The sequence below is a fragment of the Silurus meridionalis genome, chromosome 6 (genome assembly GCF_014805685.1).
Source record: "Silurus meridionalis isolate SWU-2019-XX chromosome 6, ASM1480568v1, whole genome shotgun sequence".
NCBI classification, from domain to species: domain Eukaryota; kingdom Metazoa; phylum Chordata; class Actinopteri; order Siluriformes; family Siluridae; genus Silurus; species Silurus meridionalis.
Genome location: NC_060889.1, coordinates 4,698,506 through 4,711,731, shown reverse-complemented (window position 1 = coordinate 4,711,731; position 13,226 = coordinate 4,698,506). Strand labels below are relative to the sequence as shown.

General features: G+C 43.6%; 3 protein-coding genes across 8 annotated transcripts in view; 2 read left to right on the top strand and 1 right to left on the bottom strand.

Moving 5' to 3' along the window:
• nmur1b (neuromedin U receptor 1b) overlaps positions 1-1,400 on the top strand; it is a 4,085-nt gene extending 2,685 nt beyond the window's left edge. Inside the window, exons 2-3 of the mRNA XM_046851228.1 lie at positions 1-523; positions 796-1,400. The exon at positions 1-523 is cut by the window's left edge and continues 358 nt beyond it. Of these exons, the coding sequence (XP_046707184.1) occupies positions 1-523; positions 796-1,055 (783 nt within the window). The 3' untranslated portion in view covers positions 1,056-1,400. The remainder of the gene's footprint in view (positions 524-795) is intronic.
• The window catches only part of LOC124387110 (CPD photolyase), a 27,635-nt gene extending 20,644 nt beyond the window's left edge, over positions 1-6,991 (bottom strand). Inside the window, exons 1-9 of one of the 2 annotated variants that reach the window (XM_046851226.1) lie at positions 6,623-6,991; positions 5,316-5,461; positions 5,036-5,218; positions 4,794-4,952; positions 4,511-4,709; positions 4,239-4,391; positions 3,703-3,824; positions 3,422-3,581; positions 3,007-3,194 (exon numbers count right to left, since the gene is read on the bottom strand). In XM_046851226.1, the coding sequence (XP_046707182.1) occupies positions 3,046-3,194; positions 3,422-3,581; positions 3,703-3,824; positions 4,239-4,391; positions 4,511-4,709; positions 4,794-4,952; positions 5,036-5,218; positions 5,316-5,461; positions 6,623-6,938 (1,587 nt within the window). In that variant the 5' untranslated portion in view covers positions 6,939-6,991 and the 3' untranslated portion in view covers positions 3,007-3,045. Of the gene's footprint in view, positions 1-2,677; positions 3,195-3,421; positions 3,582-3,702; positions 3,825-4,238; positions 4,392-4,510; positions 4,710-4,793; positions 4,953-5,035; positions 5,219-5,315; positions 5,462-6,622 lie in introns of those variants that run through there. The other variant, XM_046851225.1, reaches the window with a different exon arrangement.
• A 385-nt stretch (positions 6,992-7,376) lies between these two features.
• On the top strand, positions 7,377-10,342 carry LOC124387114 (UAP56-interacting factor-like). Of its 5 annotated transcripts, none has more exons than XM_046851230.1 (10): positions 7,377-7,594; positions 8,273-8,401; positions 8,487-8,665; positions 8,746-8,873; positions 8,953-9,025; positions 9,092-9,163; positions 9,279-9,343; positions 9,429-9,503; positions 9,616-9,748; positions 9,837-10,342. In XM_046851230.1, the coding sequence occupies exons 1-10, from the start codon at positions 7,528-7,530 to the stop codon at positions 9,936-9,938; spliced, it is 1,023 nt and encodes a 340-aa protein (XP_046707186.1). In that variant the 5' UTR covers positions 7,377-7,527; the 3' UTR covers positions 9,939-10,342. The 5 variants fall into 5 exon arrangements, with proteins under 5 accessions (XP_046707186.1, XP_046707185.1, XP_046707189.1 ...); XM_046851229.1 differs by having other exon boundaries at positions 7,378-7,594; positions 9,834-10,340; XM_046851231.1 differs by having other exon boundaries at positions 7,379-7,594; positions 9,092-9,142; positions 9,834-10,340.
• The last annotated feature ends 2,884 nt before the right edge of the window (positions 10,343-13,226 follow it).

Genomic DNA, 13,226 nt, shown 5'->3' with positions numbered 1-13,226 from the left:
TACGAGTTGTGGTCCAACTATCCCTTCCTGTTAGGACCCGGAGGCTGCTACTTTAAAACGTGTCTGTTCGAGACGGTGTGTTTCGCCTCGGTGCTCAACGTCACGGCCGTAAGCGGCGAGCGATACCTCGCTGTCGTCCACCCTCTGCGCGTTAAACACGTAATGACTCATGGCCACGTCAGACGGATCATTGTAGCACTGTGGATCGTGTCGTTTCTCTGCGCTTTGCCCAACACTAGCTTGCACGGCATGACCATGCTGCCTCCGAAGTTCGGCTGGAGCTTTCCGGAGTCAGCCGTGTGCGGCCTGGTAAAGCCGGCGTGGATCTACGGGCTGCTCGTCCAGCTCACTGCCCTCTTCTTCTTTCTCATTCCCATGATAATCATCGGCACCCTCTACCTGCTCATCGCGCTCCAGCTGCACCAGGAAACGCGATTACTGCAGAACGATGCCAAAACCTCGAACCCAGGAGTGCAGAGCAAACTGCAGACAACACGCCATCGCCAAGTTACCAAAATGCTCTGTGAGTTGTCTCTTTTAACATGTGATCTCACTGGGATGGAAACCATTATCGTGTTTGGCTTCAAAAATATTTTTCCTGCTTTAAATCTATTATGCATATTATGCAGTTTGGGACACAGCCTTGATTGTTTTTAATGTGTTTCTCTAAGCACTTGTCTGATTAACATACTATTGGTGGAGCATGACCCACAATTTGCCAAGTTCTTCCCACAGCTTTAAAAAGGTCCTTCTTCAACGTTGTTAATTTTTTTCGTGCATATTTCTGCATTGCAGTTGTGTTGGTGGTCGTGTTCGGCGTCTGCTGGGCGCCGTTTCACATCGACCGTGTCATGTGGAGCTACATCGAGGAATGGAGCAAAGAGCAGCACCTGGCCTTCGAGTCCATTCACCTAATCTCAGGTGTGTTCTTCTACCTGAGTTCCGCCGTTAACCCGGTCCTGTACAGTCTCATGTCTTCGCGTTTCAGAGAGCTGTTCCAGGAGGTGGCGTGCCGGAAGAACGAGCAGAAATTCAAGCTACAAACACTGGTTTAAATAGCAAAAACAGAACAATCACCTTCATCTCATATAAAAGAGTATTATGTTCTACTCAGATAATGATCTGAACTAGCACTCTTGGTGATACATTAGCATAATATTAGATACTAGGTGTTAGGTATTAAATAGACATGTCGACAAATGTTTGTTAGATTTGGGGTCTTGGGAAGATGTTCTAGATTTTGTGGAGATTCATTCAGCCACAAGGGTGTTAGTAAAGTCAGGTACTGACGTAGTTGCAGTTTTCCCATTACTTTTACTGTGTATTGTACTGTAGTAACAACAAATGTTCTTCACTTGTTTTTATTTTTGTTTGTGGTCATTTATGACGTTTCAAATGCGTCTTCATAAATAAAAATGTAAATGTTTTACCTCAGAATCATGGATTTTTATGAGCTAGCAAGACACAAACCTTCCGAAATCTTGATCGTTCCCTTCTCCTATCTGAATTGTATTTCTGGAATGTTCCTAGCCGCTGAGCTTAGCATTGTATCATTCTAGTTTCGATCTTATCGCTGTAGATTGTGTATTATAGGTTTCAGTTCCAGCATTTTAATATTTTTATTTATGGTGCTGGTTGTTACTGCTAGGTATAACAGTTAAAGATAGCATGATGAAGATGATGATGATGCGGTTTGGAATTTTGAGCTGCCAGTAAACTCTTCTGAGTGGAACTCGACACTGAAGGAACAGAGATTTGTAATGCCTCTCTAAACACAAACCACTGAGAGTCCATACATGGCTACGGCGGACGAAAGCTGGTACCAGTAGACAGATTGATTTAGCGTTTATTTATGTCTCCAGATGCTCAGATGTGTTTGTCTTGTTTAAAGTCACACAGGAGCCAAAAAACAGGAATTGGTTTGATTTTAATGACACAAAATTTTACCATCCTAAATGATGTAAAGCCAATAAATGCCCCAGAATGGAATGAAACCTGATTTCAAGTGACAAGTTCTCAGGGAATAAAATGCAGGCCAAGGTCATGAGACAAAACTTGTAGAAGATAATGGTCATGGTATCAGTAGGTCAGTCTGGATAGCAGTTTGTAGAGCATCAGACTTTAAATTTAAGGGTCCAGGATTCAAGTCCCTGTTCGGGTTCAAAAGTCAACCCCATCAAGCTGCCACTCCTGGGCCCCTGAGCATGGCCCTTAAACTCATGGCTGCTCAGTTTTGTAAATGAGATACGAGGAGGTATCAAAAGGTTTCGTGACTAACTCTGTTTACAAGAAAGTACTTCATTTCCACAATCGTGTCAAAACCGTGACCTTTGATCTTCATCTTTGGGAAGAGGGCGAAGTCCGCAGGAGCCAAATGTGGCGAGTAGGGCGGGTGCGGAAGTGAGATCACGTTGTTTTCGGCGAGAAAGTCACGTGTGAGGAGGAGCTCGGTGACAGGCTGCGCACATGCTCAAAATAGCAGCAGCAGCTCTCGATGTTCACAGGACGACGTCTTTTTTCACGCTTATGACTTAAAGTCGGTGCTCCCTCTGACTGTGCGTGCAGCCTTGTGCTGCCATCTGTTGGTGTGTTACAAAACTAATCTCAAAACCTTCTGATACCACCACAGGCATCTGCCAAATAGAGGAGTCTGACACACAGCAAAATACACAGTACATCACGAAGCAGTAAGAAAGTGTTTATTTCAAAAAGACAAAAACATTTGGGTGATTTTACAGTTAATGAACATCAAAAGCCAGAGATTTTACTGCTTACTCGTTTTACACTCCCCTCCATCATCTACTAAACAAAACAAAACCTTATTGTACAGTTTCACTAACAACTGAAAGGAAATATCTCTCTCACGTAGATGTTTCCAGAGGAATTCACCTGAACGTCTTCCTGACGTGTAAAAAATATTAACGGAAAAATTTATAGGAAATGACCGACAGCAGCGTTCAGAGAAAATGAGACAAAAGACTCTAACGAATATATAAAAAACAGCATGTGTGTGTGTGTGTGTGTGTGTGTGTGTGTGTGTGCGCCTCAGGCCTTCTTCACGGCGTATCTCTTCTCAAACTGAGCCACATCAAACTTACGCTTGCATCCTGCGTAGTTCATGTAGCGCACTTTCCCAAAAACAGGACGCTCGGCCCAGCCCTGATCATGAATCCCACACACAGACCACATGCAGCCTGCGTACACACACACACACACACACACACACAGCTTCCAATGTTACAGCTTCGTGTTACAGCTTCCAATCAGAGTAAAAAAAAAAATAGAAAGCAACAACTAAAACTTAAACACTGAGTCGCATCCTATTGAATATTTCTTCAAAAAAACAGAAACTCCTGCTCTCGAGATATCATGAGAAATAAAGCGAGATTCTCACAGTTAGAACAACAAATTTGAGACTCACCCACGTATCCGTTCGGGTCACAGCCGTCCATGGAGTAGCGGTCGTTCAGGTAGATGGAGATGTTCACCGCCTCCTCAGGGGAAGACGTCCACTCTAGGATCTTCTTTGCCCAGTACATGCGCATGAACCCGTGTATCTTCCCCTCCAACAAGAGCTGCCTCTGGGTGGTGTCACACACACACACACACACGCGTGTATTTAAGGAATAAAGCTAACGTAGCAAACGTCCTAGGTGCTAAACTGGTGGACAGAGATGTTCAGTGCAGCACTGCTTCATGTACCTGTGCAGCGTTCCACAGAGGGTCGTGCGTTTCTGCGTTCTCCAGTTGCTCTTGTGAGTACACGTACGACCGGCGGTCTTTAGTGTGATCCTGCAGCGTCTTCTTCGCCCAATCGTACGCACCTGAGAAAACACCACACCACACTAAACACTCCTCCACCATTTATCCCTCCATCACTGTTATTCATCACTGCTCATGCTGAGGTCTGTCCTCCTCCAATATTTTATTACAAATAAACTTCAAATGAAGAAAAGAAACCAACACAATCAGTCTAAAGTGAAGAAAAGAGGCCACGCCTCCTTCACTGAGACACAGACCACGCCTCCTTCACTGAGACACAGAGGCCACGCCTCCTTCACTAAAGCACAAAGGCCACGCCTCCTTCACTGAGACACAGAGGCCACGCCTCCTTCACGGAGACACAGAGGCCACGCCTCCTTCACGGAGACACAGAGGCCACGCCTCCTTCACGGAGACACAGAGGCCACGCCTCCATCTGTGACACTTAACCCACTCTGTCTGCAGTGTGTACTGACCGCTGAAGTTGTCGTAGTTTTCGTTGTAGAAGCAGAAGTTATCACAGAGCTCCCTGCGCACCAGCAGCTCCTCGGTGAAGGAGGACACGGATTCAGGAGAACGTTTCCCCCAACGCCGCACCTCCAACAGCGCACGCTGGGCAGATATCTGACCTGCACCAGAAAAAGCAGAGGGATGGTCTCCAGTTTATAATCCGTTATCACACACACACACACACACACACACACACACACACACACACACACACACACACACACACACACACACACACCTGAGTGGATCCATGGTGAAAGCTGACTGAGAGCGTTGGCGTTCGGGTTGTTCCTCTCGGTGGCGAAAATACGCAGCCGCTGTTCTATAAACGACTCGAGCATGGCCACGCCTCCCGCTGTCCCCGGCTCCGCCCACTGAACCTCGCCGACGCTGCGGTCTACTACCAGTGATGACATCACTTCCTCCCAATCAACCTTCTAAAAAAAAAAAAAGAGCAAACACTTCAGAAAACATTATAAAACACCGTACCAGGACGAACAGCGAAACCTTCGTGGTCCTGCCTTTGGCGTTTTGGTGGACGTGTAGGGGTGCGCGTCCACCAGAGGAAACTCGGTCAGGAACTCGGGGAGGAGTTTGGTGATCTTCCCTCTGATGGTCCTCGCGGCGTACTCCAGTTTACTCGACGCCTCCCAGCACGGCACCACGTTATGGGCGTCGACCTGCGGGACGGACGGACGGACGAACGTAAAGCCGTGAGCAAAACGTGAAACGTGAGATCGGATGTACAGAGACGCTAACGAACCTGAATGAAAGGGACGTCGGACGGAAGCTGCTTCTTCACACGTTCGGTCCACTGCAGCGGAAGTCTGAGGGGGTTAAAATCGGTCACCACTGCGCCCACGTCCCAGTGTTTCACAAACTCGGGTAGGGTCAACTCGGGCTCGCCTCGCAGGAGGTGGAACTGAACGTTCAGACTCGTGCACTCCTACAGAGAAACACTCTGATGATCAAAATAATAACGTAACTTCAAACGTCTCACGTGCACACACAGTTCAGTGTTTATAGACCAGTGAAACGTTCACCTTGGCCACTTCCTGCAGTCCCCTGAGCATGAAGGCGTACTGGCGATAAGTCGACTCTAAATATCGTGGCACGAGGCAGAAACACACGTGTAGAGGCAGCTTCTCTTCCAGAGCCAGCTCCTGAGCGTAGACCAGCGCCCAGTTATCTACAGGAACATACCAATCAGAACCCAGTACCAGAACTTCCACAGTTACATGTTATAACTCACCAAAATCTGCTTTTTTTTCTTTTTTTCCTTCCTCATTTTCTCTTATTTACTGCTTAATATTAATAAAAGTAGTAATTTATTCAAACTAGTTGTACAAAGCAAGTAATATCGCCACCTTGTGGTGAAAACTATGTAACTGTTTTCCTTATTTCTTTTCTCTTTTATTTTATTTCTTGCATAGTAAGGATAGAAATATTATTATATAATAACAATTACATTATAATAATTACATATTATTATGATTATTATTGTTGTTAATAGTACTATTAGAGGTATTTTTCGTCTAACGCGTTATGAAAAGCAGAGATAACCCAGCAGCGCCATCTTGTGGCAAAAAACTAAATTGATTCCCTTTTTCCTTTGTCTTTATTTATTTACTACTTCTTAAAATAATAATAATAATAATAATAATAATAATAATAATAATAATAATAATAATAAAACAATGCTCATTATTATTAGTAAAGGTATTCTTCTTCTAAAGCGTTATGCAAAGTGGGGAAATCCCAGCAGCGCCATCTAGTGACAAAAAACTAAATCGATTCTCTTCTTACTATGTTCTTATTCATTTACTTCTAATTAAAATAATAGAAATAGTAATAATAATAATGATAATAATAATAAAAATGCATAACGTAATAATTATATTAGTAGTAGTTGTAGTACTTTTTTCTAACGCGTTGTGTAACGCGAGAATAATCCAGCAGCGCCATCTTGTGGCGAAACATTGTTTTCATTGCTTCCTTCCATTTTTCTTTCTTCTATCATTTTATAGCACAAACAGTTTCAAATAAACTGTATTATTATTATTATTATTATTATTATTATTATTATTATGTTGATAAATGATGAGTAGTTGGTTTAATAATAAGTTTCGATTACATTAACGCGGCGGTATGTACAGTAACCCAGCAGCGCCCTCTTGTGGTGACCACAAAACTTTTTCCCCATTCTCTTTTCTTTTTCTTCTCTGTATCTTCATTTCCATTCTTTAATTTTTAATTTCCCGTTATCTTTATTACATTATAACCTTTGACTTTTGTGCATGTTATAATTGTTATTTGTGTATCGTTTTTATGCAAAGTTTTAAAAAATTACCCTGCACTCTCTGGTCGCGGGCCATCCAGTAAAGCACTGCCCCGCAGCCCTGCCTCACTTTCTGGGCTTCAGACAGGAACCGAAGTCGCTTCGTGTTGAATTTACACTCAAATGAGTTCCGGATCTCCGCTACTGTGTCCTGCAGCCATCCCGCTTCTCTCTCCGCTCCCCGGGGCGCTGAGAGCTTCTCCGGGCCTTTCATCGGCTCTGCTTTGCGCTTCAGGTTCTTCTGCTTCTTCTCGGACATGATCACTGCAAACCTTCTCACTTCTAAAACACGGCGGAGACGAAAGAAAACACTGAAACCCGCGTACATGCGCCTCGGGACACGTGCCAAAACAATGTTTTATAACAGAAGCACGTGATTGGTCAACGCCTTCCTGGAGGCGGGGACTGGTTTCTGTGTAACACCGTTAAACGCGGAAGTGCCGTGAATTAACATCTTTATTGAGAAAAAAAAACGCTTAGAAATTATTAGCGCGTATACGAGTCATTAAAAATCAGTTTATAATTTATAATACATTATAATTTGATTATAATGTATTTATCTGTTTATAGTCCGCATTTTTTTGTGTTTTGTAGTTTGAAACAAAAAGTTAAATTTTGCACGAAAAAAGAAAGTATATTTAATTAGTAATTTTCCTGATTTTTTAATTAAAAAATCTTATTAGTATACACGTCACTTTTTATTATTACACGTTTTAAAATGTTAATTTTATTAATAAAAAAAGCACAACGCCGCAAAAGCGCGCATGCGCAGTACAATAAAACTCGCGCAGAGACGAACGCTAGCATAGCGTTTAGCCGAAGTGAATTGGGAGAAGCGCTCGTGACTGTTTTTTTTTTCTATTATTGTTATTTAATTCCTACCCCCACACACAAATTAAGCACAATTTAACTGAAGGATGAATAAATCAGGTTTTAAACCAGGCGTTAGTGCAGAAGGACCTGATAAAGTGGACATGTCTCTGGGTAAGAACAGCTTTGTTAGCTAATGCTGGTTATTATGGCTCGGACGTGTCCCAAACGACGTGTTTTACCTTCGAGGGCACTTGAAAAGATGTGAAAACGCGCTGTTTTCTACTACAAGTAGTGCACTAGAGTAGTAGACAGAGAGTGATTTAGGAGTGAACCTCGTATCCGCTTTTTTTTTGGAATCTGTAAAACTACTGCGTTTTATTTATAATCACATTTTCTATTTCTGATTTTATTTAACGCAGATGTTTTAATTTATTTAATTTGTTGCCATGAAAAAAAGGTGTTTGTGGAATCTGGACACCTTAAACGTAAAGATGTTTCACAATAATTATTATATATATATATATATATATAAGGTCCCTAATTTACTCCAGTGTAGGTTTATAATTTTGTGTAAACATTATGGAGTGAAAAAGTGTTTTGTATATATTTTTGATTTATTTAAAGGGAAATACCTGTCCAATCCCTGATACTGATCCTGAGGATGTTTGGAGTGTATTTTGATTCCCATTAAGGTGTTTGGATGTCAGTATTAAAACACTGGAGTGTGTGTGAAAGGTGCAGACGGTTGATGTGGACAGAAACCAACTCCAGACACTAACATGCCTCGAACTATTCAGGAAGTTTTGGGGGAAACTGATGTTTTCTCTTCCTCTTTCCTCCTTCATACAGATGACATTATTCGGTTAAATAAGAAGCAAAATCAGGTCCAGGGCCAGAAGGTGGCGCCGAGGAAGCAGAGGCCCGGCGTTACAGGACGGTTAGCGGCAGGCAGACGAGCGGGAGCGCCACCGCACTGGGGTCAGTACATCGTCTTTACTTTCTAACAAGAGGAGCATCTTGATGTTCTGTACCTGGTTCTAACGTCCGGGTTGTTTTTTTCCAGGAGCAGGTGTGAATAAGCCGTTCAGACGACGTGCACAGGGGGTCATCACCGGCCTCGCGGCGAGAAGAGCCGCCCTGCTGAAGGGAGTCAGTCCGTTAAACCGACCTGCACTGAACCGAGCCAACCTGAACAAACACGCGGCTAGCCGAGCTCCTACCAAACGCCCCGTCCTCTCCCAGGTATCCGTCCAGCGCCAGGAGAAAAGCACTCGGGTCTGATACCTGAATAGAAAAACCCAGTTTTTTTTCTTTCCCTGCAGAGAACACGCCCGTTTGTCTCGCAGCGCAGACACCCTCTCGCTCAGACGCAGAGACGACCGTACGCAGACGTCCACCGAACCCCGGGACACGTCTTTACCAACAGACCCTTCAGGCTGCACAGGAAATGGTGCGTGTTCACGTTCTTCCCTTTTTTTTGTGTCCGTTTAAACTTCATTCGTGTCACGTGTTTTTGTTGACGTCGTCAGGAACGGTCCTCCAGTGAACGAGCCGCAGAGGGAGGCCCGGCAGGCCACGTTCCTCTCCAGAAGAGGCCTAAAGGTGACTAGATAATCCATTTTAATCCTGCTGCTCTCCAGGCCCTGCTAACACGTGCTGATCTTTCAGGTGGTCATGTGCGTTAGTGTCGCGTTCGGCCCGAGGCCTCGTTTCCATCAGGGAAGTAGAAACTATTCAAAGGTCCATAATTCATATTGCAGAGTTCCAGGAACACAAAAACACATCAGCAGAGTGTGTGTGTGTGTGTGTGTGTGTGTGTGATAAGAATGCCATTGTGTGTGTGTACGTGTACCAGGTCCGTGCTCAGGTGCAGAAGACATCGCCGGTCCAAACAGCTCCGAGAACGCAGAGGAGCAGACCGTAAGCCTCACACCTGCTCCAAATGATCTGTAATGAGTATAAATATTGTGTGTTTAATCTTGTTGTGTGTATGTGTGACCACCAGGTGGCGCACTCCTCTGAACAACAGCGGCATCCTCACGGTGTCGATCGATAACCCCGGGGCCAGAACTCAGCCCGAGTACGTTCCGCACACTCAACGCTGTTCTGCCTCTTTTTTATTTTTATTTACTCTACTGATTTAAAAATGTAGGTTTTCAGCTGCTCTTGGTTTTAATTCTTATCCTCACCAGACCCGCCCACTCGTGGTCGCTCCACCCACCCACGGTGACTTCACCCACTCAGGACACTCAGGCCCCAGAGCCTGAGAGAAAAACGCCGAAGGGAGTAGCGCTGCAGTTCGACATCAACAGCGTAGGAAAGCAGGTATTTTGCTCGTCGTGGCCCGAATTTAAACCCGTCTCTTTGTGACTTCACGTTCACGTGTTTTTGTTTTGTTTTGTTTTTTAAGCAGACGGTCATGACCCTTAACGAGCGCTTCCACATCCTGAAGATGAAGCGAATGGCGGCGGCGCAGCAGAACGCCAGAGGTGGCCGCTTCGTCACCGTGGGCTGACGCCCGCCTCGGAGAGAGCCAATCACAAGCGCCCGCTGAGGTCACGTGACTCCTCAGCGCCTTTTGATTCGGACAGACGGACAGCTTTATTTTTTCTCCTCCGACACTGTTTAAACAGACTTTCCTGCTCTGGAGAGACTGTTTTTGTTTTTCCTTCTCAAGGTCGGTGTTCTGTATGTCACCGTTCTCAGTGACGTTTTTTTTTTTTTTCTTCTTTCCATTCCGAAGCCTTGCGTTTTTTTGCGTGTTCGTGTCTAATATTTTCACGTTAACAAAGTTTTATGACCAGAAGGTTCTTTTTTTTCTTATCTTTTTTCTTTTGTTGAACAAAAGTTGGTTGTTTTTAAAAGTTTTTTTTTTTTTTTTTATATATATTTCAAGAAAAAATAAACACGTTGCGATTTAAATCTCTGTGGTGTTATTAATGTATCGGCATGACAACGTGGTGGATTTCACTACATCATCGTACTACTGAATTTCAGAAAGCAGGAGAATATCGCCTGATTTGACGTCAGCTCGGAAAAACGTCATAAATTACTTGTCTTCGATCGAGCACGTGTTTGAAGGCTTTCGAGGGGAAGACTTATAATAATCCTAAACCCTCTTATCCGGGATTGGAGCTTAACTCGTGGTCTGGGAATGTTTGTCCTTTCTTTGAGGAAAAAAAATAAATGTAATTTATTTGCTGTAGTTATTGCTGAGTTTCGCCGTTGTACCGACAGGGGGCAGTAAAATCCAAATACTAAACAAGTGCAAAACTGATCAAACATTCTTACTGAAGGAACTGTTGCTTACTGGAAGCCACTACTACTGTATATCAGGTGTTCTAGTAAATATAAAGAAATGTAAAACTATATAATGAGGCAGTATAATAAATGGTCTAATAAAGTAATATTGCTCTAAAGGAGATTTTGAGGTAATACAGTAGTGGTCTACCGTAATAGAGCAGAATGAAAAGTGTGTGTATCTGATAAAGTGCAGCTTTGGGGAATAAAAGCACTACAGGGTCCAGAAATTTGAATATTGCATTTATTTAAATACATTAAATTTGTTTTTTTTTTTGCTTTTTTTTTGCAATGTAACAAAACTATTGGCATATGAAACTCCAACACCATTTTAAAGGAACGAAAAAAAAAAAAAAAAAAAATGGCTCACTTCATTTTTTTTTTTTCTGCGGTCTAGTGCGCAGAAAGAACACTAGTTCTCCCCCCCCCCCCCCTTCAGGACATTGTTCACAGCCTGCTATCTCACAACCAGAATACAAACATGAGGTATGGAAGTGGTTCGACATAGAAAAAAAAAAAAAAAAGAAGAAAATACTAGAACATGCAAGAACATGCTAAAAAGCGTCAACAATCGTGGATGATAACAAAATGTGCATAAAATTAAACGAACCAAAAGGAAAAAAAAAATTACACTGCATTCTTTGGTTACAAAGTCGGTTGAAACGATTTTTCACAGCTTTTTATTTTTATCTTTTTTGTGTAAACCCCCATCCCAACCTGAAAAGATCAAAAATAATAATAAATTCAACACCGGAGTCGGATGTGTCTCATTAGAAGAACGTCGTCTATAGAATGAAGAGTTCAGCCACGTGGGCCTGTCAGAAAAAATAAACACCTGCTCGTGTCGCACTTCGCCTCTAGAAACGTCTGAATGAGACACAGCCGATGCAGTTTGTTTAAAAGGCTCGGACACGAAGCGATACGTCGGCTGCGTCTTATTTTAGAAATTAAAAACACTTTTCCCCCGGGACACTAATCAGGAGAGAACCTGATGGTTTTATTGGGTGGATGATGAGATCGAGAAATCAGATTGTGCCTCGTTCATATTGAGGGACGTCGAATTGAAACGCAGCCGATTCCTGATCAGATTTATTTTCCGGTGAAAGTCCGAATCTGAGAAAGTGCATGATTTGTGGCGGATGATTTGAATGTGCTGGACTCGCGGTGAAGCGCGTGGGGATTACGCTGTACGAGCGTCGGATTAGCGCTCTTCGGCGCCCCCTAGAACTTCTAAATGGCTGCTTGTCGATCATCACCTCGATCAGCTCTTACGGTTCATATCATTTAACATCTCAACAAACATAATACTTAAAACAACAACAAGAGCTTAAACACCACCTCCACCTGCTTGAACAGAACTGAAGGTCAGGAGCTGCTTGGTGGCAGCACCAAACACGGATATTTAATCTTTAGGGGTTTTTTTGGCACTCGTTTCATCCTTTTCTTTCTCCTTTTTAAGGCACGCCCTAAAGAATCATGAACGTGACAAATGATTGAACGTGGTTTCGGCGGCGGGAAGCTGGCGAGCGAGTGAGCGAGCGGATTGAGGAGACGACCGACGTCTTCATGAGTCGAGTGCACCTTCGTTAACGCGCCAACGTGAACATGATCAAATCGTTACGCGTGTTATGTATAATTAAGTGGATTTCTAAAATCCTGACGTTTGCTAATTATCCTCTCGGAGGTTTTGGATTGAAACGAAGCAGCTTCACACAAAGATTTATGGACAAAACGTCTGGACACCTGATCATGAGGTTGGTATTGGGAATCACTTTCCACATCGAGTCTCCGTTTGTTTGTATTTAGGAGCTTTTGTGGAGATTCCTTCAGCCACAGGCGTGAGAGTAGTGTCAGGTATTGATTGAGGTGAGAAGGTGAGGAGGTCTGGGGTGCAGTCCAATCAGGTTGGAGCGCTATAGCGGTGAGATCTTCATGGAGCTGGTTTTGTGCACCGTGCTGGAACAGGTTCAGGTCTCCTTGTTCAGTGATTGGATAATTACACGCCACAGTATCCAAAGACGTCCAACACTTTCGTGGGCCTTTAACTGCATGGGGAAAACTTGGGCTGGAAAGGTCAGGTGTCCAAATACTTTTGCCATAAAGTCTCGCAAAGCAAAAAAAAACGATTTGAGTATCCAGAGTGAAACGAGATCTACAGATCGCTGGATTTTCTAAACACCGGATCATCGTTTATAACTGCTTAAAACCGCCACGTGATTGGTTCATCGTCTCTCTCATCGACCAATCGGATCGTCCGTTTCCCACACATCAATTTTTCCCACGTTTCAGATTAAATTTTGAGATCGTAAATCTTTTATTGCACTAAATTCATACACTAGGCCACGTGCGAACGCATCTATTTCTCCGTCTTTCTGTCCGTCGTACAGCGTAAACCCCAGGGTCGTGTTACCCAACGAACGAGAGGCAAACGAAGCTTTTCGCCTCGATCAGGTACACGTGCCGCACGCCGTATGCATCTCGTGTGGAGGAGACGGGAGAAAGA